Here is a 25,110-nt window from a genome sequence, read left to right on the forward strand (position 1 = left end):
TGTGTGTGTGTGTTTGTGTATTTGTGTAGGCTGGCAAGAGTCACAGGAAGACTTTCTCTTTTCCTTCTCCTTTCTCCATCCTATCACGAGGAAAGGCTGCAGACTGCATTTCTAGATCTATTTAAACACACACTAGACTGCAGTTCATTTCGGGGTGCTAATTGGCCCCAGAGGGCAATTACTTTGCCGCAGATAAACACTAAGTTAAACACATGCAAGAAACAATAAGGCACATAAACAGAAAGGCACACGACCACAGTGTGTTGCTAATTTAAAGGCCACATTGTCTTCAGAGCTAATGTTTGACACTTGGTTTTTAACGGTGGACTTTCTAGTATAAGAAGTGCTTTGGAAGTGTTAAGATGCTATAAATATGTGACCCTTTACCTATTGTGATACAAGCTGTATGTGTTTCCTCTTATTCACTTTTCAACTTTTGGTAACAATTGTGTAATCTCCACAGCTTCTGCATTATTTTATAGTTTTCTTAAAGGGGAACTATGCACTTTATTTTACCTCAATTTACTTTAACTGAACAGCTTTGGAGTCAGTGGAATGGTTATGTGACTTTGAATGAGTTGAATGGTGGTCGTGTCGCATCGCTTTAGTGTCCTGTGCTCAAAATCACTCTATATGTGTTTAAAGTGCTCACATAAAATACATCAAATAATGGGATGTGAGTACATTTTTCTTATTATTGGATAATTCCAATCACTACATTGGCTGAAGGTATGGTAAGTCATACTAACTTGTTATTTGATCAATTTAAACCTGTTTAATTGTAAAAATTACCAAGTCAGGGTTATGCAAGACAAAAGGATTTGTCTCATCATGAGTCCTAAAAAACATCTTTCTCTTTATTTTCTTTGATAGCTTCTTCCTCTGCATTGCAAGTAATCTGCAGCCTATCCCAGCATGCACTGGTCACAAAGAAAGAAAACACTTTGTGACAGTCTCATTTGACCAACACATAGCATAACTAACACTTTTGATAACATGGCATGCGATTTCTTTAAAAACAAACAGCTTGGAAGTACATGGCTGTAAAACCTTCTGTTCCAAAGTGGAAAACATATGAAATTGTTTGGCAGATGCTTTACTGAGATAAAACTTTCCCATTGCTCACAATCCCGTTCAGATGTTTAACTCTCTGCCTTCCCAGGTCATGTCGGGATCTCCACGGCATGGTCCATGTTGCGAAACAGACATTTGTTCCCATTTTAGCAGTTTCACCCTCCAACCTTCTGCTCTGGAGACAGAACATGAAGAAACTTCCCCAAAATTGTTGTGTGTTATCAGGTTTGGCAGACACAGTCTTCAAGAGAAACATGTTGACATAAAAACAAAGCCAAACTGATTTCATGCAGTAGGTTTCATGCATAGCCTAATCCTGTTAGTAAAGACACACTGGCGTACTGAGGTAGCTAACAAAACTGTTATTTGTAAGTCACATCAACTATCCCTGTGGGTGGATTATTGCTGCAAAATAGTGTTGGAGAGTTTGGGGGCCTCTGTGTAACCGGGTCCAGCCTATTTAAATATATCTGTCAGAAACTCTCAGGTTCTGAACCCAAACACAGACCAGGACAAGATAGGTGGTGAAAAAAGGTGAAAATGATTGCCAGTCGTAAAGACAGGTGAGTCCAGGTGAGGTAATGCTGCTGGAGGTGACCAACGGGTTGGGAGGTGAATGCTGGGGAGTCTTGATGGTACGGGGGCTGGGTCACAGGAATAATAATACACATTGTTAATGCACTGTAAGCTCTAAATGTTAAAGCGGGAGACAAATGAACTGTGGGATAGAATATGATAGCAAGAAAAATAAGTTAATGGAATATCAAAGTCAAACTTAAAAGCATGTTGTCAATTCATTTCAAATATAATGTATTTAATCTCGATATAAATGCAGAAGAATCATGAGAATCATTAGTTTACACATGTTACATTAGTTTTATGACATTAAACGGCACTGGTAAACACTACTGTACTGTCTGTCAGTAGTGGTTAGGGCTTTGTTGTGCTCTGTTTTTTCAGAATATTATACTGCATGGTGGTCAGGTGTGTGGTGTGTTTCCTTAAAGCAACACTAGAGTACTTTTCCTCTTTGGCCCCCCTGCAGGTTGGAACCAGAATTGTCCCGTTATGTCTCACTGGAACCACAGATCTGCTACCTTTACATTACATGTCATTTAGCTAAAGCTTTTTTCCAAAGAGACTTACAATTGTTACATATGTCAGAGGTCGCACGCCTATGGAGCCACTAGGGCTTAAGTGTCTTGCTCAGGGGCACATTGGTAGATGTGTTGCAGTGGGATTCGAACCCAGGTTCACCACCACCAGACCTACCGGATCTGGCAAACTTACATAAAGAGAATGCAGAAGTTCACCCTGTTACAAGTTGATGAACCAATGAAGCAATTTTGGAAACGTTTAAGTTACAAAAAGTCCTCTAGTGTTTCTTTAAAAAGACGTGACACAGGTTGTGTTTTACTTCACATTTCTTAGTGGAGCTTTCACAGACCTGTCTGTTTTTTTTCGAAATTGGTATTATTTTAGGAATTGAGAACCAATTTTCTGCACATGTTGGTATTTATTTCTCTCCTCATCACACAGCCATCATGGCATTGTGCCCTTTGTTCTGTTGAGTGCCAGCAGTTAACATGGCAATGCTGCAACTTCCTGTGTCTGGGGCGAGATTGGCAAAGTCGGCAGCATTCGCTTCCTTCCTTCCTGTCTTTGCACATTTGCATCCTTTTGTATTTTTTTTGTCACATGTGTAGCTCAGCCTAAATTCAGTCATGTTCACTGTGCGTATGGCCGATTTTCCAATCCTTTAAATTCACATGCAGTCATGTTTCCTACAGCTGTGATCTTAGCACATCTGGGTTTGATCAAGACTGCGTCAAGCACACACTCCTGGAAAGAACTCGACAGCTACACTTGCTGCTTTTCACACTCTAGTCTATCTGCGTGTTTTACTGGTACCCTTTCTACTTTAATCTCTTTCTCTTGCTTCTATTCCTTGTTGAATGTCTGTTCACCTCAGTTCTGCCATGAGTTGGAGTTTTTTTTTTTCCGGTGTCCTGTGTTTCCTTTGGTAATTAAGCTCTTAAAATCACAGAGCACTCCAGGACAAGGGCCAGTGTGTAATCCTACCTCTTTTGTTGATGTTTTAAATTTACATGAATCATTTGCACAAAGGCAAAATCAAATATTGTGTGTTATATTGTGTGTTACAAGGGAATGAGGGGAGGACATTAAAAAAAAAAGTGTAACACAAGACTTGACTGAATTTCCATTTGGACTCCTCTGAGCCTCCTCAACACCCCCTGTTATACACACACCCACACATGCTTTTCCCTCTATGTGAGTGCAGTCCTTTTCTCACCTCCCATGTCACCCCGTGACCTTTAAGTCACCACTTTCATCTTCTGCCAATCCCAGAGCACAAGCCTGCTTTTAGACAGCTACCGTCTGGCGCTTCTTTCACCCTGTGTTGAAGATGAAGCTGGAGAGTGAAGGGAAGGGGACTTAATTTCCTTTCTACATGTGTTTTTTTCCCTTTATTAGCCCTGTTTTGGCCTTTGGAGGGTCTTTTATCACAAACAGTAAGTATGGGGTTAGGAAAAAGATAATGGAAAGAAACCCTGTTGTTTGAGGGCCAACATGAAGCTAATGACAGACACAGAGCTGTAACAGCTGTGCTCTGAAAAGCCTGGGTGCTGTGGCTGAACTGTGATCCCAGACCCTCACACACGGTCGATGGTTGATCATGTTGTCATTGAGACAAGTAAGACGTAAGACAGGAAGGAGAGAGAGAGTGAATACAAAAATGTCCAGGGTGGTCCTTGCTTGTGGTTTGTTTGTGACTGTATTTGTCTTTACGTGTGAATGTTAACGTGTATACATTTCCATTGGCTGGCTTTCAAATTGGCTTCCACTTGCATTGTTGAAATGTGTGAGCCACACTTCGTTTTGACAGTGTAAGGTTTCCTTGGCTACTGTTGCTGGTGTGCTGTTCAGTGCAGGTCCCATCCAACGGCTCTGCCTCCCATATGGTTATGGTTATACACATCTAAAGCGGCTCATGTGGAGGTTGAAGGGGGAGATGGGCATAACTAAAAATAGCGTGAGCTACAGTATGTCTAGCTTTTATTGAGGATGAAACCACATTTGCTGTCATGCACCATAAGCTGTAAAGCATAATTCCACACTGATGATAAAAATGTATTGAAATGGTGTATTTGTCCTACAATAAGTGCTAGTTTTATTTCTTCAGAATCTTTGTGAGGGCTCTGCACTGGTTACTGCCGACTTAAGTACATTCCTTGATTTCTGATGAGCCCCATGTGTCCAGTATGGGTGTATTGACTGTCTGCATCAAAACTGTACACACACACACACGGACATCAGTCGGTCCAACTGGCTCCTGGGCTTTAGTTTCTACCGGTGAATGATGTCGTTGGTTCCATCCTGAGTTCCAGATTGTTGCTCACACATTTTCCTAGCAACTGCTTTTGTTTGGGTATCTCTACAAATCGTTGCTCATCTCTATGGTCTGTATAATTCATAGGTGAATAACATACTAAACACTACCTGGCTTCCACAAATGATTTATTTCACAAATGCATTCCTTTAGACTTACAGAAGATTTTTTTTTTTTTATTTATTTTTTTTTACCTTATGCGTATAAGTTTAATAAAACCTTTTGTCATTTTGCAAAAATGTAAAGTTGCACTCTATATTTTTACATTAACATTGGATCAAATCACTATATGTAATAAGAAAAGTGTTGCACATAGTGACAAAACCACAGCTGCCATTCTCTTGAGTGTTTCAGCATCTTTCTGCTTATTGACTTGGTTTTACAGCCCATAACTTTACTGTTTTGGTTTACTCTCACTGCTCTCATCTGGAGCTAAGTTTCCATCCACCTGTCAATCAAACATTTTGAAGTTCGGTAAAAACTCAAATAAAGCTGGTGAAAGTGTGTTTCCATCCAATGGCTTTAAAGCAAATTAAAACCTGTACGTAATGACATCACACGCTCAAATTGATTTTAGACATTTTAAGGTGTTTCCATTCATTTTCACACTGAATCACACGTTCAAGCAAACATTTGTGAACAAAGTTTTTCTAGACAAAATGGACCAACCGTCTACCAAGACATGATCAATATTGCACTAGTTATTATAGAGCTTATGTGCCAGTTGATAGCGACATATGAAGCTATAATAAGAAAACAATGACATTATCAACAGATCGCTATGAGGATGTCCCACGGCTTGTCGTAACCTTTGTAGCCCATTTCCTTTGCGAGTTCCTGATAAATTATGGCATTTCTTAGAGTTTTAGATTTTTAGTTATATTTTGCTTGTAAATTAAATTCAAAAAGTCTCTCATCTCCTAGTCCGTCCACTTACATCTGTCTTTGTTGACACCCACCATGTGTGCAAACAGAGCCTACATGCTTCTTTGTTTTGTGACGCGTTGCAACCATAAATTGACCTAAAACTTAATTGCAATTCATTATTTATTTTCCATAATAACGTTTCCATCAGCATAAGCCGTATTTTGATCAAGATAAAATCAGACGAGACCGAATGTATTTCTTTTGAGTCAATATTCATGAAATTACATTCCAATTTTATTGTTTCCACAAGGAGTTTTTCATTTGATATCACTTAATTCGGAAAAAGACGTGTGGATGGAAACAGCTTGTGTCAGTTTGGACTGCAGAAGGCAGTTGTTCTAATAACCTACACGACCTAACAGCTATTACAGCTAATGTCAGACAGAGAGTTAGCAACATAGTCGGGCATTTAGCAGCTAAAGAGCCATGTATTTTTCTCCGGGGTCTGTGGAGACCAAAACAGAGCTCAAAGAGTGAATATTGGACTAAATTTAGTCAGATGGATAGAAACCTGACTCCAGATGAAGCCTATGTGTATGTTTCTCTGTGTCTGCTGGGTGTGTAAATAGGCACTTGTTTTCTAACAAATGCACCATAATAACCTTATAACATGAGCATATGTTCTGTTTACAGCTTTTTGCGCTTCCAAGTGGCAAAGAAATCAGTTAACTCATGTTTAAATGCATCTGTAACAGTATGACAATCGTCACAGTAGTTTGTGTGCATTCACACTACAATTTTACAGTAGCAAATCAACTCAAAGCCCAGTGGTGAGGCAGTAAGACATCAGCTTGAGAAAAAAACTCCATCTGCAATTGCAATGAAACCAAAGTGGTAAGACTTTTTTTAGTGCTTCTGGCACCTGTCAGCAGTGGCGTTCCTCTTTTTAATTCTTATCCAGGGTGTTGATGTTTGTCCGATGATAGTTAGCCGTGCTGCCTGAGAAAGCAGGATGCAGAGCTGTGGCATGAAAATCGTAAAAAAGAGGAACAACAGCCGTCTTTGAGAGGCTGGCCAGTCTGGGATACCGGGCATATTTGACAGGGTGTCTCTGTGTGCTCAGCAGAGACCTGTGTGCACACAGAGGGCAGCAGACAGGCCAAGGGACAGGGCAGAGAGTGTCAGCTTCAGCCACAATTGCGGGGAATACATGTGCAAAAGGGTCAGTGTCATGTGCAGTACAAACTAGGAAAGAAGGCATTGCTGTAAAAGAACTAAACCCACTTTCTTCATGTGCAAACTAAGGTTGATTTCCTACTTGAGACATTGCAATGTCTAGACACATACTGGACACACATGTGTGTCTTACTTGAAACCAAGCCATCCCAACCATTTCCTTGACACCGGATATAGTAGATATATTTATATGTCAGGCAATGCAGAATTAAAACCGAGAGAGAATATCTCAAGCAACCTTTATGACCCAAGTAAACAACCAGTGAACTCAGAGCTATAATGAGGTAGTGGTTTTTCCTGTGATGTCACCGTGGTATCTGAGGTTGCTATGCACCATAAAGACATTTCATTTCAGGAGACAAGCTGCAGCAGGTGGTCTAAATGATGTCATGTAAATTGATTTCCCTGCAGCACGTAGTGTAAAACTCAACCTGTGAGTCTGGTTACAAGTTTAACAGAGTGACACAACCATCTCTGGTTTACGTACTTGGACACTGTAGCATGTTTTTCTCTCAAATATTGAGATTTAAAAAAACCTAAATGTTATTTAATCATTGGAGTTATTTTTTGGGATTACAGAATGAATATTAGAGCTGTTGATGCCATCTATTGGTTGCCTGTCAGGATAACACAATCAGGGTACTTTGCATGATTTGGCTTGGTAGTATTATTTGTAGTGATTTGGACTTACTTTTTTCTTCATATATAAAAGCTCAATGTGTGAATGGGTGAATATATGGCTAATAAATTGTACTTACAGCTCAACAGATAATTAAATAGGCAATAACAAGTTACATATGATATCAATCACGGAAAATACATTTGCACAGAAATGTCTGTCTGGAGAACATGCATGGGCATATACACGTAGTATAGCTTACTTAAACCAGAGAAGGATGTTTTTTATATAGAAGTCCTGCTCCTGTCTCGTTTTTTATTTATAGGTGTTTAGTGTTTTCTCAGCCGTGTTACAGCTCCTCCAGATTGCATCTAAATTACACATTGGCTTTACTACAGAGTGGTAAATTAAACCTTATTTCCAGAAGCACAGAGCAAACGCTGACGTGTGTCTGAGTGAAAGAATGTGATTTGCAGACTCAGGACTCTCTTTCACAACAGCCTTCCAACTTGGGCTTTGTTGTCTTCTACTGGAAACAATGAGATTTAAAACAAATGATGGGAAACCAGTCAAAGAGGAGAAATACAGACATTCTCATTCCTACAACCGGGGTCACAGAGAAGAGTAGGAAATTGTTCCCTCATCTAGTTAAAAATGTGCAGGCCTCGATGAAATTAAAAGTCTGAGCAAAGCTCATGTTGGGGATGTTACAACTCAATTTCATCAATGCCAGATAAAAAAGAAGTTCTGCCCTCTAGAAGTTTCTTCACCCGTATCGTCCTACCGATACCCCGCCCCACTTATCTTTTCTTATTCATCACTGAAGTTCCCTGGAAAAGCTAAACCTGTCAGACAGAAACATCACCCTCTGCTGTAAAGTAGCACGGCCACATTGTTGATGTAGCCTAATTGGGTGAGCTGGCTTGTTTGAAAGTTTTCCCCCCATTGGGACTCAATCATTTAGAAGGGCTTTGATGTTGTTAGGTTGCCATTTTGTGTGACTGAAGGGATTGGCTAAAAGTTGGCTATACAGCAAAGGGCTCCCCCAATCCACCTGGTTCCTCTCTGGGGACCAAAGGACCACATCTGCACCGGATCAGATCGGAGAACCCCCACTGACAGACTTCCACTGCCCCCAGGACAGAGACAGAGATGTGGTCCCATTAAAAAATGTTGCCTTGTTAGACACATACAATAATCTGTGTACCACATTGGATCATTTTTGTTATTATATTTATTAGGCCCCTCTTACATTTAATGGTTACAGTATCCACTTACTGGAAGCTTTGGACAATTTATGGCTAAAGTTAGTTGATTCACTATTGCGCCTTTGCCCTTGTACCTGGATTTTATGCTGTACCTGGCTTATATGGCTCACTTTTAACACTCCCAAACGATGTGAGGAGGAAGGGAAAGGCCTTGAGAGCTTTCAGAGTCTCTGTAAATCAACTATTGTTTTACATGCAATTGTGGGAGCAAGACGACAACTGCTACCTGCATACTTTCTTTTCTCTTACTCATGGCCGACGAATTAGAGCCGGGCAAAACTGAGTCCTTCCCTGAGACGCGATGGTCCGAGAAACCTGGACCCACCATCACACCATGACAGATCCTACCTGGGAGAGAGGTGCAAAGATGAATATGTCCTGCTTGTGGCTAAGGTGGATGTGTGCATTCTGCAAAGCTGGTGTGAAATTCCAGCATTGACAGTTACAGAAAATGACACCGATCTACTGTACGAGCATCTGGGCTGTGGCTGTGTGTGGGACGGGGAGACCCACTTTGGTGATATGAAAAGACCGATAGGTTTGGATTGCAACAAAAATGAAGCAAGTAGTCCTCTTAATTCTGGTGAGAGAAGGCTTTTACTTGTTGCCATGTTTGCAGCATCAAAGAAAAAAGACTCTCTGGGCTAACAGAGAAGTACTGTCTCAGACTGCTGTTGGTCGGCTCCCAGCAGTCCTCTCTTGAGATCTCAGTTTCCATGTTCAGGCTGCTAGCGTTCTAGTTTAAGTATGGAATTCATACCACAGACCAAAAATATGTCTCACCCTTCCCTGGTTTACCATGTCTACGGACTCGGTGGACTTTATCCTTCCTTTCCACTTTTTCCAAGTTTCCTCTTTTTTAAGTATTTGTCATTACTCATTCTGTTATTGCCCACACATATACACAGATATGATCAGGGCTTAAAATTAAGACCCGACCACACGCCAAATGTGGGTGAATTTCGCAATTGGCAGGTAACACTGTCAATTTAGCTGCCACAATGGCAGGAAGCCAATGAGAATTGAGTGATTTAAACGTGTAAATGTCGGTAAGCAGGGTACGCGGTTGCTTACGGGCCAGAACTAATCAGGGGGCCCACATCACCGGAAGACAGAAAAAAAAAAAAAAACTTCAGGCCCTGGATATGACATACAGTACATCAACATACACTGCACATTCACTTTTATGAGTAGGTATGCATTTTTAAATGAATAGCATACAATTTTCCTATAATGACTTTGAAAAAATAAATGCTGGCTGTATGTTTTAATGTATGTGCAGGTAAGTGTTTGTTTTGAGTACCTTTTAAAATAAAATACCCTTTGACATCCTAGCAGGAAAAGCACAGCTGTGATAAATAATATTAACGTCCCATATGAGTGCGTAATGGCTCACTGACATAACTTCCTGTGTTGCCTATGATAATTTAAAATGTGTATTGGACGTTTATCAAAAGTAAAATTATTAGCAACAGAGTTGGAGTGGTTGTAACTAAGGAAGAGAGCGTGACTATGTACACTTTCTTCTTCAAATTAGCAATAACTGATTTTCTGGGGACTTGGGGGCAACACAGACATACAGTATTGTCACCGTTTCGTAATTGATATAACAACATGTTAGCAAACAGTTACTTTTCATATGCAGCAGTTACGGAACATTCGTTAGCAGACACGTTTTGAGCCACTGGGTGAACTTGAATCCAATAGTCACTCTCCTTTCAGATTTGTTCTCATCTAGGCAGATATGTCGGCAAAATATTCGCTTATTACAAATATATCAGTATTGGTGTATATGTTGGCCAATAATTAACAGGAACATGCTGTAGGCCTACAGAAATGCTTATTTTACATAGTGTCTAAGGGATCTGTACCAGGATTGTTTGTGCTTTGTGTGTATATTAAACAAAATTACTATCTCCTGATGAATCGGTATTGAAACTCCTAAAGATGGAGATCAGTACAATCCAGTATCCTTTTAACCCTCCTGTTGTCCTTGGGTCAAATTGACCCGTTTTCAGTGAAAAAATGTTGGTCACAAAAAATAGGCCGTCGAAAAAAGCGCTTAAAATCCGTCAACATTAAAAATATCTAAAAACTTTTGAAAAAACACCCCAAAAAAGTACCCACAATATTGTAAAAGTGACAAAAATGTCTGAAAAAGCGATAATAATGATGAAAAAAAGGGACCAAAATGGGTTTTTCATGGTTGACAGGAACTCAATAATCAATGAAAAATAAGCTTTGTTGTATAAAGTCCATATCTAGGAGAAAAACCCTACACTGAACACATAAATGCTAGACAGCAAAATGTACCTTACTTGTGTCGCTGAGAAGAATACCTTTATGTAGAATCAGTGTCTTATTGATTGGGTGAGCAGATCCGGCTTCCCATTGGTTCCTGGAGTGGAGATGGTCCGCCCTGCTGCTGGATGGAAACTAACGTAGGAATTGCTGGTTGAACAAAGCATCTATTGTTAAATGTTTCCCGCAGTTTGGGGAATTGGCAGCTGAAAAAGTCAGGGTAGTGTAAATAAATGGGAAAAATCAACGATGTGCTTCCAGAAAAACCTAAAAGAACTTGTGTGTAATGTGAGTCCCTTGGAGAAGGTAGACTGTGGGGTAACGAGGACAATCTCCCCACACAGAAGTCTTTTGATTCTGTGCAGATTTGTTCGTTTTTTCCACAATCTTCAAGGTGGCCAAGGACTGGCAATACTTTTACCGACCTCATCTGGTGTAAAAACATGTTTCGTTAATTAATCTTGTGACATGTTAGTTTTAGTGCAGCACTTGATGTTGACATCTCACTTTAACAGCTGTAACCAGAAACTGGGTTCAGAGGTACGCTATATTTGACCTAGCAAAGACACATGAAAAAAAAATTTAAAAAATCCCCACACTACTTTTAATAGCTTCTTATAAACCATATTTTAAATGGTATGTGTTAGACTTCAAACATCTTCCTTGAAACACCTAAAAGGAAAGGAGCAAATGGGAAAATCACATAACTCCTCATAAATATCCAAGTCAGTGGACGGCAAACTCCAACGTTCTCCACACATGAATCGCAAAACCAGAACTGGACAAATAAACTCTTTACCCTCCAGGAAGGGCACATGGTGCGAATGTTGAACTTTGAACTTTTCACACTGAAGAGCTATAATAAAGATCCATGGTATTTTCACTCTATTAGTTTAATTTGTGTGTGGTTGTCGCCCAGCTCACATATGAAAGCAGTTTTCTCTCATTTCAGGGAGCAAGTAGCCTGCATTCCAAAGTTTATATAAGACAATTCCCTCATTCCCCATATCTGTCTGGGTCATATCACACTGCTGTAGACTGGCTCTAAAGTAAATTGGTTTTTTTCTGACATTTAAAAAAGTGATTTATTGGATGGAACACACTTGAGAAATAACCACTGACCTCTTTTTCTGAGTCTTTTTTGAGTGTTAAAATGCAGCTGCTATGTATTGTTAGCCACTTTAAATCAGTTATGTCCTTTATAACGATGGTGTTTACAGCTGTCCTTCATACTCTATCATCAGGGAGAGACTGTGGAAAAGACTCTGATATCTCTTCATTATAAACATGGCCCAATAGACATATAACAAAAAAAAAAGAAATATTTAGAGAATTAATTTCTACGCCAATCACATACAATGTAGAGGATTAAAAAAGTGTTACTGTTTCATCTCATACGACACAGAATCAATTCCTTTATTTAAAATAGTTCCTGTTATCTCTTGTGTTCTCTTAATTAGTATAAACAGTACAACCTCGCTACAAGTCCCAGCATTATATATGAGGCCTTGCAACAAAAAAAAAAGATTTTAAATTTGCATCATTAAAGCAGATTCAAAGTTGGTGCAATTTAATGAGAAATGGGTTCCAGTTGTTGCCCTTAAGGCATAGGGGGCATTTATCTTGATGAATGCTCTAAAAAATAATAAAGTGGTTAGAGAGCAAACATTGCTGTATAGAAGATCATCTCACTCGTGTCTCATTGACATTATTCACCATTATTAATTTTAGTTTTTGTGTTGCATGTAATGCATTTCTTTCTTTTCTTACAGTAAACTATAACTTTGAAAACAGGAAGATTTCAGACGAATTACATACAGATTGATATTTTACAAATATATGTATTTCTTCCCCCTTTCTGTCTCAACATCCTCCATCACCTCTTTGTTTAATTCGCAGGAGTGCAGTAAAATCAGCACTCAATTGCAAAGAGAAACCAAAGGCTCCCCAGTGAGTGCTGCACATTGAAGAGCTGGGTAAAGAACTATTTTTACAGCTGGAGAGATAAACATATGTGTGTTTGGAAGATTTCTACTGCAGCCAGAGCCATAACCTCCTCCGGTAGGGTTAGGTATTACTAGATAATCCAAATGACTTCTACCACAGCATTGTACTAGTTCTGTGTACATTCCACAGTGATGTTTCATTTATTTGACAAATGTCTAATTTAAAGGATGTTGGTGTTTCGTACATATAGGACAATAAAAACATTAAAAAGACATGAACCATGTTTATTTTTCAATTTCATTTTGTTTCCTATGCTTTGATAAAGTAGATACTACAAATAGATATACATATACTGTATTATTACAGATAAGCATAATGTATAACATTACTGTAAATTCTTGTGTACAACACAACAGATTGATAGTGTCTTGTATTGTTTTGAAAATGCACTGTGAATAGACATAACGTGATCTGCTTTAAACTGTCATCAAAAATTACAATAAAGAAATCAGATCTGATAAAAACACTGTACTGTCTATGCAGATATGTATCCAGTGTAAAACAAGCCATATATATTTTTGGAACAAATCAACAAACAAACAAATTTTCTTCCTCTGTGTAAATCGATGAATTGCTCTTGAAAGATATTTTACTATATACGTTTACTGTTGTCTTTGCTGTTAAGCAACAACACACTGTTTCATGGCAGCAGCAACATCTTGCCAATGTCTGAAGGGACTCAAAAGCCTCTTGGGAGTCTTTTTTTTTTTTAAATTTATTTCAATCTGTTACATCATTTTTTTCTCCCTCTCTGTATGTGATGTAATAATATACCGATGTGTGGCCAGCAACGCCGGGTCAGAGAAAAAACTTGAAGTTTGACTATATGCACTGGCCCTTTTGCTCCCATGAGAACCACCCCAAATGAAAAGCACCTATGAATTACCAGACGCCTAGTTCCAAAGTTACAATAACAACTTCTCTTTTAATTCACATATGCCACCGTCCTCCCCCAGTCTTGTCTCTTTCTCACAATATATGTACATATGTGAGCGTTGAGTCTGTACCCAGGTAATTCTTAGCCTGGCACTTGTATGTGCCAGAGTCAGAGGCTTTGGGCCGCTGAATGATAAGTGTGCCCTGAGGGTGGAGCAGTTCGCTACCTGCAGGTCGGCCCTGTTCTGCCGTAGACAGAACTGAACGATCGGGCAACTCCCAGGTGATCTCTGGCTTGGGGATCCCAATGGCAGCGCAGTTGAGCTGGATAGGTGTCCCGGTCACCACCCTCACACTAGGAGGTGGCCCTGTTGTGATCCGTGGAGGGTAGGAGATGATAATAACAGGGACAGTTAGCACAGCCTCCCCAGCATCGCTCCGAGCCCTGCAGATGTAGTTCCCTCGGTCATGGAGAGTTGTATCCTGAACAATTAAAGTACCATTCGCTAGTAACTGGTAGCGCCCGAGAACTTGAGGCCGAGTAAGAGTGTGGCCACCAGGAATGGTCCAATAGATTCTGGGTGTGGGACTTCCATCAGATAGACAATGAAGAAAGAGAGGTTCTCCAGACACACTGCGTATGATGCCCCTTGGCCTTGTCAGGATGTACGGCTTCTGCCCAACATCCAAAATTATTAGCTTCTCTATGTAGCCCATTAAATTCTTGGCACCACAGCGGTACTTCCCAGCATCTTCTTTGCGAGGGTTGTGGATAACTAAAGTCCCATTGTTACCTAGGTGGTGGCCACCAGTAAACCGTGTTCCGTTTGGAAAAGTCCAAGTGATCTCTGGCATTGGGTATCCATCAGCAGAGCAGTTCAGAACGGTGGTTTTCCCAATCCGAGTCACAATACGTTCGTTATAAGGGTTCTTGAAGATCGGCCTTCGGAGCATACTGCTGACCTCGAGCTGCACCACCATTACTGCTTCTCCTCCATCATTTCTTGCCATGCAGATGAACTCGGCTGTATCAGTCGGCCGCACGTTACGAATCTCTAATGTCCCATTATGGTAGACGTTAATCCTGCTGCCAAAGTAAGGTGCTTTCAGAAAGATGTTATCAGGCATAATCCAGGTGATACTAGGCTTGGGATTGCCCTCTGCTTTACAGTCTATTAATTTCCTGGAGTATTTACCAGCAACATCTTTAATTACAGTCCTGTTCTGCCGGTAACCATTGATCACTGGTGGATTCCCTTCTATATCAAGCTTGTAGACTTTTCTATTTTCTCCAGCAGGATTTCGAGCCACACAAACATACTCCCCAGCATCGATAAGCTTCACATCCCTGATGTCCAGGGAGCCATTGACATGCATTAGGTAGCGTTCATTAGATGCTGCAATGACATCGTTGGTGGGCAGCATCCACAGGATCTTGGGTTTGGGCTCCCCAAGTGCTTCACAGTCAAAGCGGATTTTCCCTCCAGGCTTCACCCTGGCATGTGTCTGGCTGGCTGGACGTATCCTGGGGGCAGCGGTCACCACAGTGATATGTAAATGCATCTCATCCTTGCCCACCTGGTTCTCAGCAAAGCAGGTGTAGTCCCCTTCCTCGGACATTCCGACCTGGAGAAGCACAACACAGTGATGTAAATTCTTTTGAAAATGTATGTGTCACTGAGGAGAATGACATACCGTTGCATACCTGGTTCAGGTAAAGAGTTCCATTGTCAAAAAGTGTATAGCGTCGTGCTCGTCCTCCTCCACTGCTCGCATCAGACTGAAGAGCACTGTTGACAACTCTACCATCTGGTAGACCCCAGGAGATCTCAGGCTTTGGGGCTCCTGACGCTTTACAGTCAACCTTGAAGTCATTACCATAGGGCACCTGCTTCTTCCCATAGAGCTTCGGCTCTATCTTGGCTGGCTTCATTGACACGCTGACCTTCATGAGTTGGACATCCTCACCAATTTTGTTTCGTGCCACACAGAGATAGTCTCCAGCGTCTTTATCACTCACAGTGCTAACAATAAGAGTACCATTATCCAGAACTTGGATTCTGCTGCCCATCCTGAAAAAAGGTACATGACAGAAATAAGACTAAGGAATTGGAGAGTACAGAATAAAGCCTGAACAAAATATAAGTGAGCAGAGTTAATATAGTGGGATCATTAGGTATTTTATTTCTTACAATTAAATTCTTCACAGTTCTAGAAAACATCTTATGCTTTCACACATCACAGTCATGTCCATAAAAAGAGCAAAATGTTTTAAATTACTGCATTAAAATAGAATCCACAGGGAAACCACATAAAAAACCTCAAATGAGAACATTGTGGCTGCAGAGAAAATCTTCAAATAGTTAAAAATCAACAGCGGAAAATTTAATTACTGAATCCTTAACACCGAAACATGTACATAACCTCACTAGGGAGGTTAAAGAGACTACAGATTTTATGAACTGGCCAGTAAACTGAGCCAAGGCCTTGGGAATGGATCAAAAAAGACTACAAGGCATTGTAGTGTAAGTAAGTAGTATAAATAAGTCCAGTGTCAGCTGAGAACATGCAGTATTTACGGAGTTGGAGTTATTTCTGAAGTTGTTAAGGCTTCAGATGAGTAACCATCATATCTGTTTTGTCCAAAATGTTAGTATTGTTTATGTTTTAGCTTTTACTCAAACGTTTGCTGTAAATGCTTCTATCTATTCTTCTGTGCATTACTACCAATGATCAAGGGATTTTTTACCTGTGCCACTGGTCCACCACAGCTTTAGAGGGCAGCCTCCAGATGATCCTGGGTTTAGGGTCTCCTGTAGCTGAACAGTTCAGTATCAGCTGGTCCTCAAAGAACAACACTGTCATGCGCTGGGATGTCTCCACTATTTGAGGTGCAGACTCTTGCTTCTCTACTGTTAGAGTCACCACCCTTCTCTCTGAGCCAGTAGAGCTGGTAGCAATACATTCATATTTGCCGCTGTCTGCTGAAGTCATATCCTTAATGTGAAGGGTTCCATTCCAGTACACTGATATCCTTGTGTCTCTGGCAGGTCTGTAAGGCCGTACCAATGACCCATCATGGAGGACCCAGTGAATAGTGGGCTGAGGGCTGCCCTGACCAGTGCAGGGCAGCCACATGTTTTGGTTTACACCCGCTTTCACCTGTTGCCGTTTCTCCTCCACAATACCTGGGGGCGCTGCCACCACCTGCAGTCGGACTGTAACAGTATCAGCGCCAGCTGGATTACTGGCAATGCATTTGTAATGACCTCTGTCATAAACAGACACCTGCTCAATGACCAAAGTCCCCTCAGCAGATACTGATACCCTTCCCTTCTCTGTGTCTTGACCCCTGACCTGTGTTCGGTTGGCCAGGATCCAGGATATCACGGGTGTAGGCCGACCCTCTGCTTTACATTTTATCTCCACAGTGTTTCCTGCATGAGACTTTATCTCACGCATTTTTGCCTCCATAATGCGCGAGGGGTAGGCCACCACGGAGAGGGTGACGAAAAGTTTATCTGATCCATGTTCATTCTCAGCTAGACAGATGTACTGGCCACGGTCTTTAATGTTGGCATTCTGGATCGACAGCGTGCCATTGCTCAACACCTCAAACTTGCCCATCCTCCCCTTAACAGTAACGGTGCTTCCTGAACGACAGAGAAAGAGAATTTCTCAACAACATAAACATTCTTCACTTAAAAACGACCTAAAAACTACATTTATAACATTACTATGACAAGTAGTACAAAATTCAGATTCATACACATCATAATTTAATATAAAAACAGAGATGGTTATACAAATTTTTCCTAATACAATGTCATAACATACAGTACTTCCCAACCCTTTTATCAAACAAAACAACCAACACTGTGCACCCTGCTTTTTGAAATCTGAAAAACCTTACAGGTGCCTCAATGAATTTCATTACCATTACTACATATTGCTTATAGTTGAACTTAAATATAAAGAAGCAGTTTTCACATTGCTGTTTACTCTACACTTGAACCTTTTCTATTGTTTTTCTAAATGATAACAATTGATGAAATATTTTCTTTACCTGTAGTTGCGGAGAATCGTTTCCAGGTTACAGCTGGCTGAGGGTTTCCAACAGCCTCACATGGCAGGAAAGCATCCGAGTTAGATAACACGGTGAAGCTGGCTGCATTGCCACCAACTATCTTTGGTTTGTTAGCCATGACCTTTGTAGTGGGCTCAAAGCCAGCAATATTGGCATGTGTAGCTTCATTGCCGGTGAGATGATTATAAACACTTGAGATGGCATTGTGTTTACCTATGTTGTTGTATGGGGCAGGGGTGTTAGTGTATCCCTGCTTAGCTGTAAGAATGGTCTTTGTATTGAGGGCTTTATCTGCACTGTCTCTGGCACCACTGAGCTGCACAGTAGGTCGGAGTCTCCTCATTGGTGGCCTACGAGTGGTCTGACCGGTGTTTCTCTGTGTTGGTGGTCTGATCTTGCTGTGGACTTTGGGTTGCGCTGTTGTGTCAGGCACTTGTGCGTTAATTTGCATAGATGTGGTGGTGGGGGTAAATGTGGTTGAAGGGATGAAAGGTGCCTTGGTTGTAGAGGCTGTTAAACTGCTAGATGTGCTCCAGCCAAATTCCTCATTTAAGTCAGTCTCCTTCTCTGGTGTTTGGGCAGTGGCAACGACTACTGGAGTGCTCTCCTCTTTCATAGATGGTGTGTAAAGGGGCTTATAAAGTGAAACAGTCCGTTGTGTGGTTGCCTCCATTGTAGTTCCTATAGTTGTAGTTAAAGCCTCAGTTGTAGGGTGAAATTTAGTCATTGCTGGTTTCTTGAAGGGTCTCCTGCCCTTTAAGGGCCTTCTTCTCCGCCCTTGCTGTCCTCTTGTCCCACCAGGCCTCTGTCTGATTATTAACCAGTTATCCGGTAGTCCCCCAGACCCAGATAATAAGCCTTCGTCAGGATTTTCAATTGAAGGAGGTTTGACAGTAGGTGGGGAAGGTAGAGTATGTGATTCTGGTGGTGTTTCAGCAGTGGTGGCAGACTTGGAGAAATATGATGGACTGGTAGAAGTTAGATAGTGAAAGCTGGGTTGCAAGGTTGTGAACTCAAAGTCTGCAGAGGACAAGTCTCCGTAGTCATCATCTAATGAACCCTCTTTGCTCCCTCTGTGTCTGGACGGGGACAGAGTCTCAGGTTCGGGAAGGGAGTTTGCAGTGGTGGTGGTGGTGGTGGACAGAGCAGCAGGAGTTGTGGTTGGGGTCAGTGTTGTAGTTTCAGCTGTAGTTGAGGTTTTTGGGGTGATGGATGGCTTCCTTAGCCTGCTCAGTATATTTTCCCTCTCCTTGCTTCCAAACAGCTCATTCCAAGGAATTCTTCCACGGATAATCTTAGAGACAGTTGTAGTAGTGATAGTGGTGGAGATTGACGAGTCTTTATTTTTGGTCGAAAATGGATCCATTGTAGGGTCAAACTCGGGGGCATCAGCAGAGGTCATGTAGCCACTGGAAACATCTGGCCTAGACTCTGTATGGGTGAAGGGGGCATTTGAAGTAATGTAATAGTTTGTGGTAGAAGACGCAGTTTTTTGTGTCAAGGCAGGTCTCTCTGTTCTGTGTAAAGATGAACTGGAGGAAGCTGTTGGTGTCACCACCTGCAGACCAGTGGTTGCTGTCTTCTTTTTGTCTTCATCACAGTCTGAGGGAAAAAAAAGGAAACAGATATACAAAATATCAGGTAAAGAGGCACACAATAAACAATGAAGCAAAACTTGGCTCTATTTGCTTACAAAACAAGGCTGCTTACCTGTGGTCAGTTCAATTCTATAAGGCACTGTGACGTTCCCTTCCTTCTTTGATGAGGGCTGTTTAAGTTTATTGATCAAGGACTGTATGTTGGTGATCCTGTTGGGTTTAATTATCCTCCTGCGGCCTTGGAAGGTCCTCCTGCGGCCCCCTCCTCTGCTGTTCTTGTGTGGGATGATTTGGATCTGCTGCCGGGAGATGATAGTGGATCCTGCAGGCAGGCGTGGGGATTTAATTGTCTGGGTTGTGTGGAACGTTATCTCATTTTGCTGTTTCTCTGTGGTAGTGACGGCTGTGAATGTCGCCTGGCATTCTGGGTCTGTGTGAATGACTAGCTCCACTGGGTCATCCCTCATTGGAGTGACATGAGGGTCTGTGGTAAATGATAGAGCCGCCCCAGTGGACGTCTCAGGCTCTGCAGGTTGTTCTCCTGAGAACTGGAGCTGGGTTTCTTCTGAAATGTCTGTCACAGTAAGCAGGAGAGTGACTGGGAGCTTTTTTAAGCCTGGATTGGAAGCTCTTTCCAGAGCATAAAGTGCAGTGGTCTCATCAAAACTAAAGAGGCCTGCGTTGTGTGAAACTGTGCTATGTGGTGTAACTGCTTCCCTTTGACTTTTACTTCTTTCTGATGGATGGTGTGTGAACGTGAACTTCATCGGTGTAGAATCTGACTGCATATATGACTCTGTTGTTGGTGTGTTTTTATTTTCAGACACTTGACTTACATCAATGTGATTACTTACTGTGGACTCCATGCCAACTGTTTGATGTGCCCCCATTGTTGCTAAATTACTGTCCTGATTTGTCAGTGTGGTAGTTTCAGGGTTCTTGTTCTCTTGTCCAAATACTCTAACTTTCTGTGGATTATCTGTAGCTGGTTCAACTATCTTTGGCACAATGATGATATGATCTTCCTTATGATCTTCACCGGAGCCAATTTCCCCATCACCAGAAAGATCCGTGTTTGAGTCTTCATACTTTACGCCCTCTTTCTCTGTGCCAGTCTTTATTCTTGATCCATCTTGAGCCTTTTTCATTAGTTCAGCAAATTTCTGTGGGTCCACTTTCCTGGAAGCTTTGTCAAACACCCTACTACTCCAGATGCGTCTGTTGCTGACTGTCCCCCTCCTCCTCTGTCCCAGTCTACCTCCTCCAGCCTGTGACCTGAGTCTGGGGTAAGGGCGATCTGAGGTGATGGTCCTGGATTCCTGACTAGTTTTGTCAGAGGGACTGGAAGAGGGGACCTCATTGAGTGTGACTGTGTTTTCAGTCAAGCTAAGGTCAACCTTGTCCTCCATTTTGACCCCTGATCCCTCACGGTCCAAAACTGTCACCTTTTCAGACGTTTCTCCAGTCACTGTCACCTGAGATACGAGCAGATCAACTCCCATGTGATTAGAGACCAAACACCTGTAAAATCCTCTGTCCCTCGCTGTGAGACCCTGAATCAGCAAGGTTCCATTCTCATACACTTTCCGGTTCCCATGAGACTTGTCCAGTACTGAGTGGTCAGGGAGCACCCACTGTGCCAAGGCCTCAGGACTCCCAGAGGAACTGCAGTCAAAAACCAGTTTTTCACCCAGTGGCCTTGAGAGTTGGACACCATTGATCTCTGCCTCTTCCACATCAGGGGACAGAACGGTCACTCGAAAGACAAGGATATCTGCATCCAGGTAGTTTGTGGCGATGCACCGGTAGAGGCCAGTGTCTGAAGCATCTGCGCCCCGCAGAGTGAGCTTCCCATCAGCAGAAATTATGATCCTCCTGTCCTCACTGGAGTAGGGAGCTCTGACCTTACTTCCATCAGGTAAAATCCACTCCAACAAAGGCTTTGGTTCACCCCGGATTTGACAGCTCAATTGCGCCACACCTCCTATGTTACAAATAAAATAAATGACAGTTATTATTAGTGGATTCTTCTGCATCAAATAAGAGATTATTTATTTCATGTAGACTGAAATAAAGGCCAAATCAGCAATTAAGCATTGATATCTAACTCCCACCTGTAAGTACAGTGTGCTCAGTCTTGGTTTGATTATCTCGCTTGATCATGGTCCAGGAATAATGGTCCTTCTTAGGTGATGCGTTTTCCACACGTAGGTTGACCACAGACTGGTACTTAATGTGCAGAGTAGAGAAAGTGGTAGTAGTGCGGTCAAGCTGGAAGCTCACCTCTCCCTGCAACAACCATGCAGGGGAGGCTTTAATCTCCGCCTCGATGTTTGTGTAAATTCCTTCCTCTCCCTCTTTTGTTTTCATCTGACTATACCTGTATACCATTTCTGGGCTTCTGGCCAGCATTATGCCTCTTTCCATTGTCATGGGAGAGTCACTGTAGGTGGCCAGGATTTGCCAAAGCTGCCGTATGTGTTCATAGTCAATGTTACATACCAAATATGCAGTTATGCCAGCTGTTAACAGAGTGACATTCTTTCCTTCTTCCTCCTCCAAGGTTTGTGTCAAGTTCTCAAAAGCTGAGGGCCTTTGGACAGTACAGGATAGACTAGCATCATTGTGAAACTGGTCTGTCAGCTTGATTTGTATGGAGCCCAATGGGGCTATGAAGTCCTTGGGGGAAACTGGAGTAAAGTCCCCCTCATTCAGGCTGATGTTTTTCTGTTTCAGATGGGGTTGGATCCAGGGTTTGGTACAGGTGAAGTCGACCCCGGGGAGAAGGGATAGAGGTCTGTTGTGGTAAGGAGTAGGATTTTCACAAACAGGACACAGCTGGCCTCTTGAATATATCCTGTCTCGCTTGCATTTCAGCACACCTGGAAACATTTAAATCAAGTGTGTAATACTGTATAGTTGGCTTCATGTCAAAAAGACAAACGATTTACAGTTTCCACATTATGGGCCAGCCAAACCAAAACTGATCAGTAAAATGTAGGAACCAGAAAAGATCATCATCATACAGCGTTGTATTTTATGAGTTGACTTTTACATTAGCCAAGACATGAATGAATAGTATAACTTTTGTTCTTCTGTGTCTTTAGTGTTTTGTGTAGCCCTAGAAGGAGAAATGATCTCTGCCTCCAATGATGCCTCTGCAAAGATGTATACGTTTTCTTTGGATATGCCTTTCTTTCTTTGATTACAATTACATGCTATATAAATAAAAAAGAAAAGAAAAGTAAAAGTCTAAGTAGAATAACCTATTATGTAGTTAGCAACATTGCCAGATGTGCTTAATTATTATTATAAGTTATCCCCTACTATATAAAAAGGATGTAACTACATCTACATATAGTAGGGGAGAGCTTATGTTAAGGATGACTCCAGTGTGTTATCAAACCATGATTTCAGATCACCCAAAAGATCCTGGACACAGACATGGTAAAAAAAACAGTCTAACTAATGGTCTAACTCCACAATTCAGTACTAGACAGTTTACAGACTTTTCACGTTTTCAAGAAGAATTCCTCATTACGAAAGAAGGGGTTGTCTTCCCTTGTACATTAGAATGTAAATCGGCGTGATTGCCTTCAGACTATTCCAAAGCAAACACACATTCCTCACCTGGGTTCCTCTGTGCCCACACTGAGAACCATGTCATACGACAGTCACAGGTCCATGGGTTGCCATGAAGGAAGAGGTTCTCTAACTGGCTGCAGCCTGAGAAGATGTTTTCAGGCAGCGTTGTGAGGAGGTTGTCTGACAGGTGGATGTTTCTTACTGAGGACAGCTTGAACACCTGGCTGTGTCTCAGTGTGATGAATGTGTCTGGGTGGAGCTGCTGGAGGTGGTTACCCTCAAGATGGACCAACTGTAGTTTGGTTAGACCATAGAAAGCCTCTGGGCTGATGAAATCAATGTGGTTGTGGTCCATGTGGAGTCTCAGCAGACTGTCCAGGCCCTTGAACGTCTCTTTTTTGATTTCCTTCACTTTATTAAAAGACATCTTCAAGACCTGTGAGAACATGATTGAGACAATGGAGATGTCTGTCAAAAGAATGTTGATTTAAGACTATTAAAAGGTCCCATGGCATGGTGCTCTTTGGATGTTTTTATATAGACCTTAGTGGTCCCCTAATACCATATCTGAAGTCTCTTTCCCAAAATTCAGCCTTGGTGCAGAGTTATAGCCAATAGAGCCAGTCCCATAATGAGCTTTCCTTAGCACGTGCCATTTCTGAGTCTGTAGCTTTTGAGGGGGGGGGGGGGGGGGGCAAGGTGGCCTTGACCAACTGTCACTTTGCTCGTTTGAAAGCCATGATTTCTCTCTCTCATGGGTGGGCCAAATTCTCTGGGCGGGCAAAGCAGAGAAAGGGGATTTAACCTTGCCCCTTATGACCTCATGACCTCAACTTTAATTATGACGCCATAAGGGGCAAGATTTCAGATCATCCCATCTGAGCTTTCATTTTCTCAAAGGCAGAGCTGGATATTCAGGGCTTGGTTTACACCTATTGCCATTTCTAGTCACTAAGGGTCCGTAGGCAGGCTGGGGGAACTCATATTAATGTTAAAAAACCTCATAAAAGTGAAACTGTCATGCCATGGGACCTTTACCACACAATAGCATATTATTGTGGAATACCCTGAAATGTTGTCAAGACAACAGAATAATTGTTTAGTCGGGGGAAAAGTGCAAGCAATAGTTATTGGAGTATCCTGTATTCAAAATAAATAAAAGTGGAATATAATGCAATCAACTAGGAAATTCCCATAATAATTCTCTCCTTGTGAAGTTTGGGGGGGGGGGGTTCATTTTTGTTAGGACTGAGCTCTTAATGTCTGAGTCTGTAGCTTGTGGTGCTGATGTACTGTACTATGTTATACCGCACTAGTATTTTAACCATCTTTTATAAATTCAATTATGTGAAGATCAAAAAATCAGTGTGCATTGTTGAAATTTGAGTCATTGTGCACAAGTATTGCACTAAACCATAGGATACTGGCAGGCTTTTCACACTAGTGTTTTTGATATTCCAGTACATTGCACTTGTGTTCCACTATTACAAGACAGGACTGTAATCTGTCCACCAGAGAAGGTAAAATATGATTTTACCTGTAAAGACCTGAGGTCTTGGAAGGCTCGGTCGTCAATACTGTGGATAGTGTTGCTATGCAGCATCAACAACTCTAAGTTCTCAAGTCCTGAAAGATCATTCTCTCTCAAGACAGATATACTGTTGTACCTGAAAGCAGAGAAACAAAAAAAAACAGACTTCAGCTTATTACCTCAAATGTACCACATACAATTTCATGGAAGTTTAGGAAAAAGGAACTCAGCCTCATTTCATTTTCAAGCACTGCACAAGTTTTTTCAATTACTCTTCCAGATTATATATCTGCTCAGGTTGAAGACCAGAGAGCTGTGATGATGTTACGTATTGTTGTTGATGATGCTGCTACTGATCCAGCTAAGAAATGTGTTACTTTAATCATTGCTCCCTTTCACAACCAGAAAAAAACTGAAAATATAAACTTATTTTATATCATTATTTATTTAGTTATATATTTAATAGTACATGAACTTTTGTTACAGATGATTACTATTTAGTTTAGTATCCAACTAGTAATTATAATAGTATTTTAAAGAAAATGCTTTATAGTTTTCTTTTCTCATTACTGTTCAATAATCTCTGACTTCACCACGCATTTGTGCTTTTGGTGTAAAGTACATTCTCTCTCTCTCTCTCTCTCTCTCT

The 25,110-nt window shown here is 41.5% G+C and overlaps 1 protein-coding gene across 1 annotated transcript in view; it reads right to left on the reverse strand.

The window, feature by feature from the left end:
- Nucleotides 1-13,000: 13,000 nt before the first annotated feature.
- igsf10 (immunoglobulin superfamily, member 10) overlaps nt 13,001-25,110 on the reverse strand; it is a 14,217-nt gene continuing 2,107 nt past the window's right edge. Inside the window, exons 3-10 of the mRNA XM_032509231.1 lie at nt 24,468-24,597; nt 22,976-23,366; nt 21,460-22,227; nt 19,458-21,329; nt 17,727-19,349; nt 16,410-17,313; nt 15,366-15,732; nt 13,001-15,286 (exon numbers count right to left, since the gene is read on the reverse strand). Coding sequence (XP_032365122.1) covers nt 13,754-15,286; nt 15,366-15,732; nt 16,410-17,313; nt 17,727-19,349; nt 19,458-21,329; nt 21,460-22,227; nt 22,976-23,366; nt 24,468-24,597 — 7,588 coding nt within the window. The 3' untranslated portion in view covers nt 13,001-13,753. The remainder of the gene's footprint in view (nt 15,287-15,365; nt 15,733-16,409; nt 17,314-17,726; nt 19,350-19,457; nt 21,330-21,459; nt 22,228-22,975; nt 23,367-24,467; nt 24,598-25,110) is intronic.

This window comes from Etheostoma spectabile, chromosome 3 (genome assembly GCF_008692095.1).
Source record: "Etheostoma spectabile isolate EspeVRDwgs_2016 chromosome 3, UIUC_Espe_1.0, whole genome shotgun sequence".
In the NCBI taxonomy this organism is placed as follows: Eukaryota; Metazoa; Chordata; class Actinopteri; order Perciformes; family Percidae; genus Etheostoma; species Etheostoma spectabile.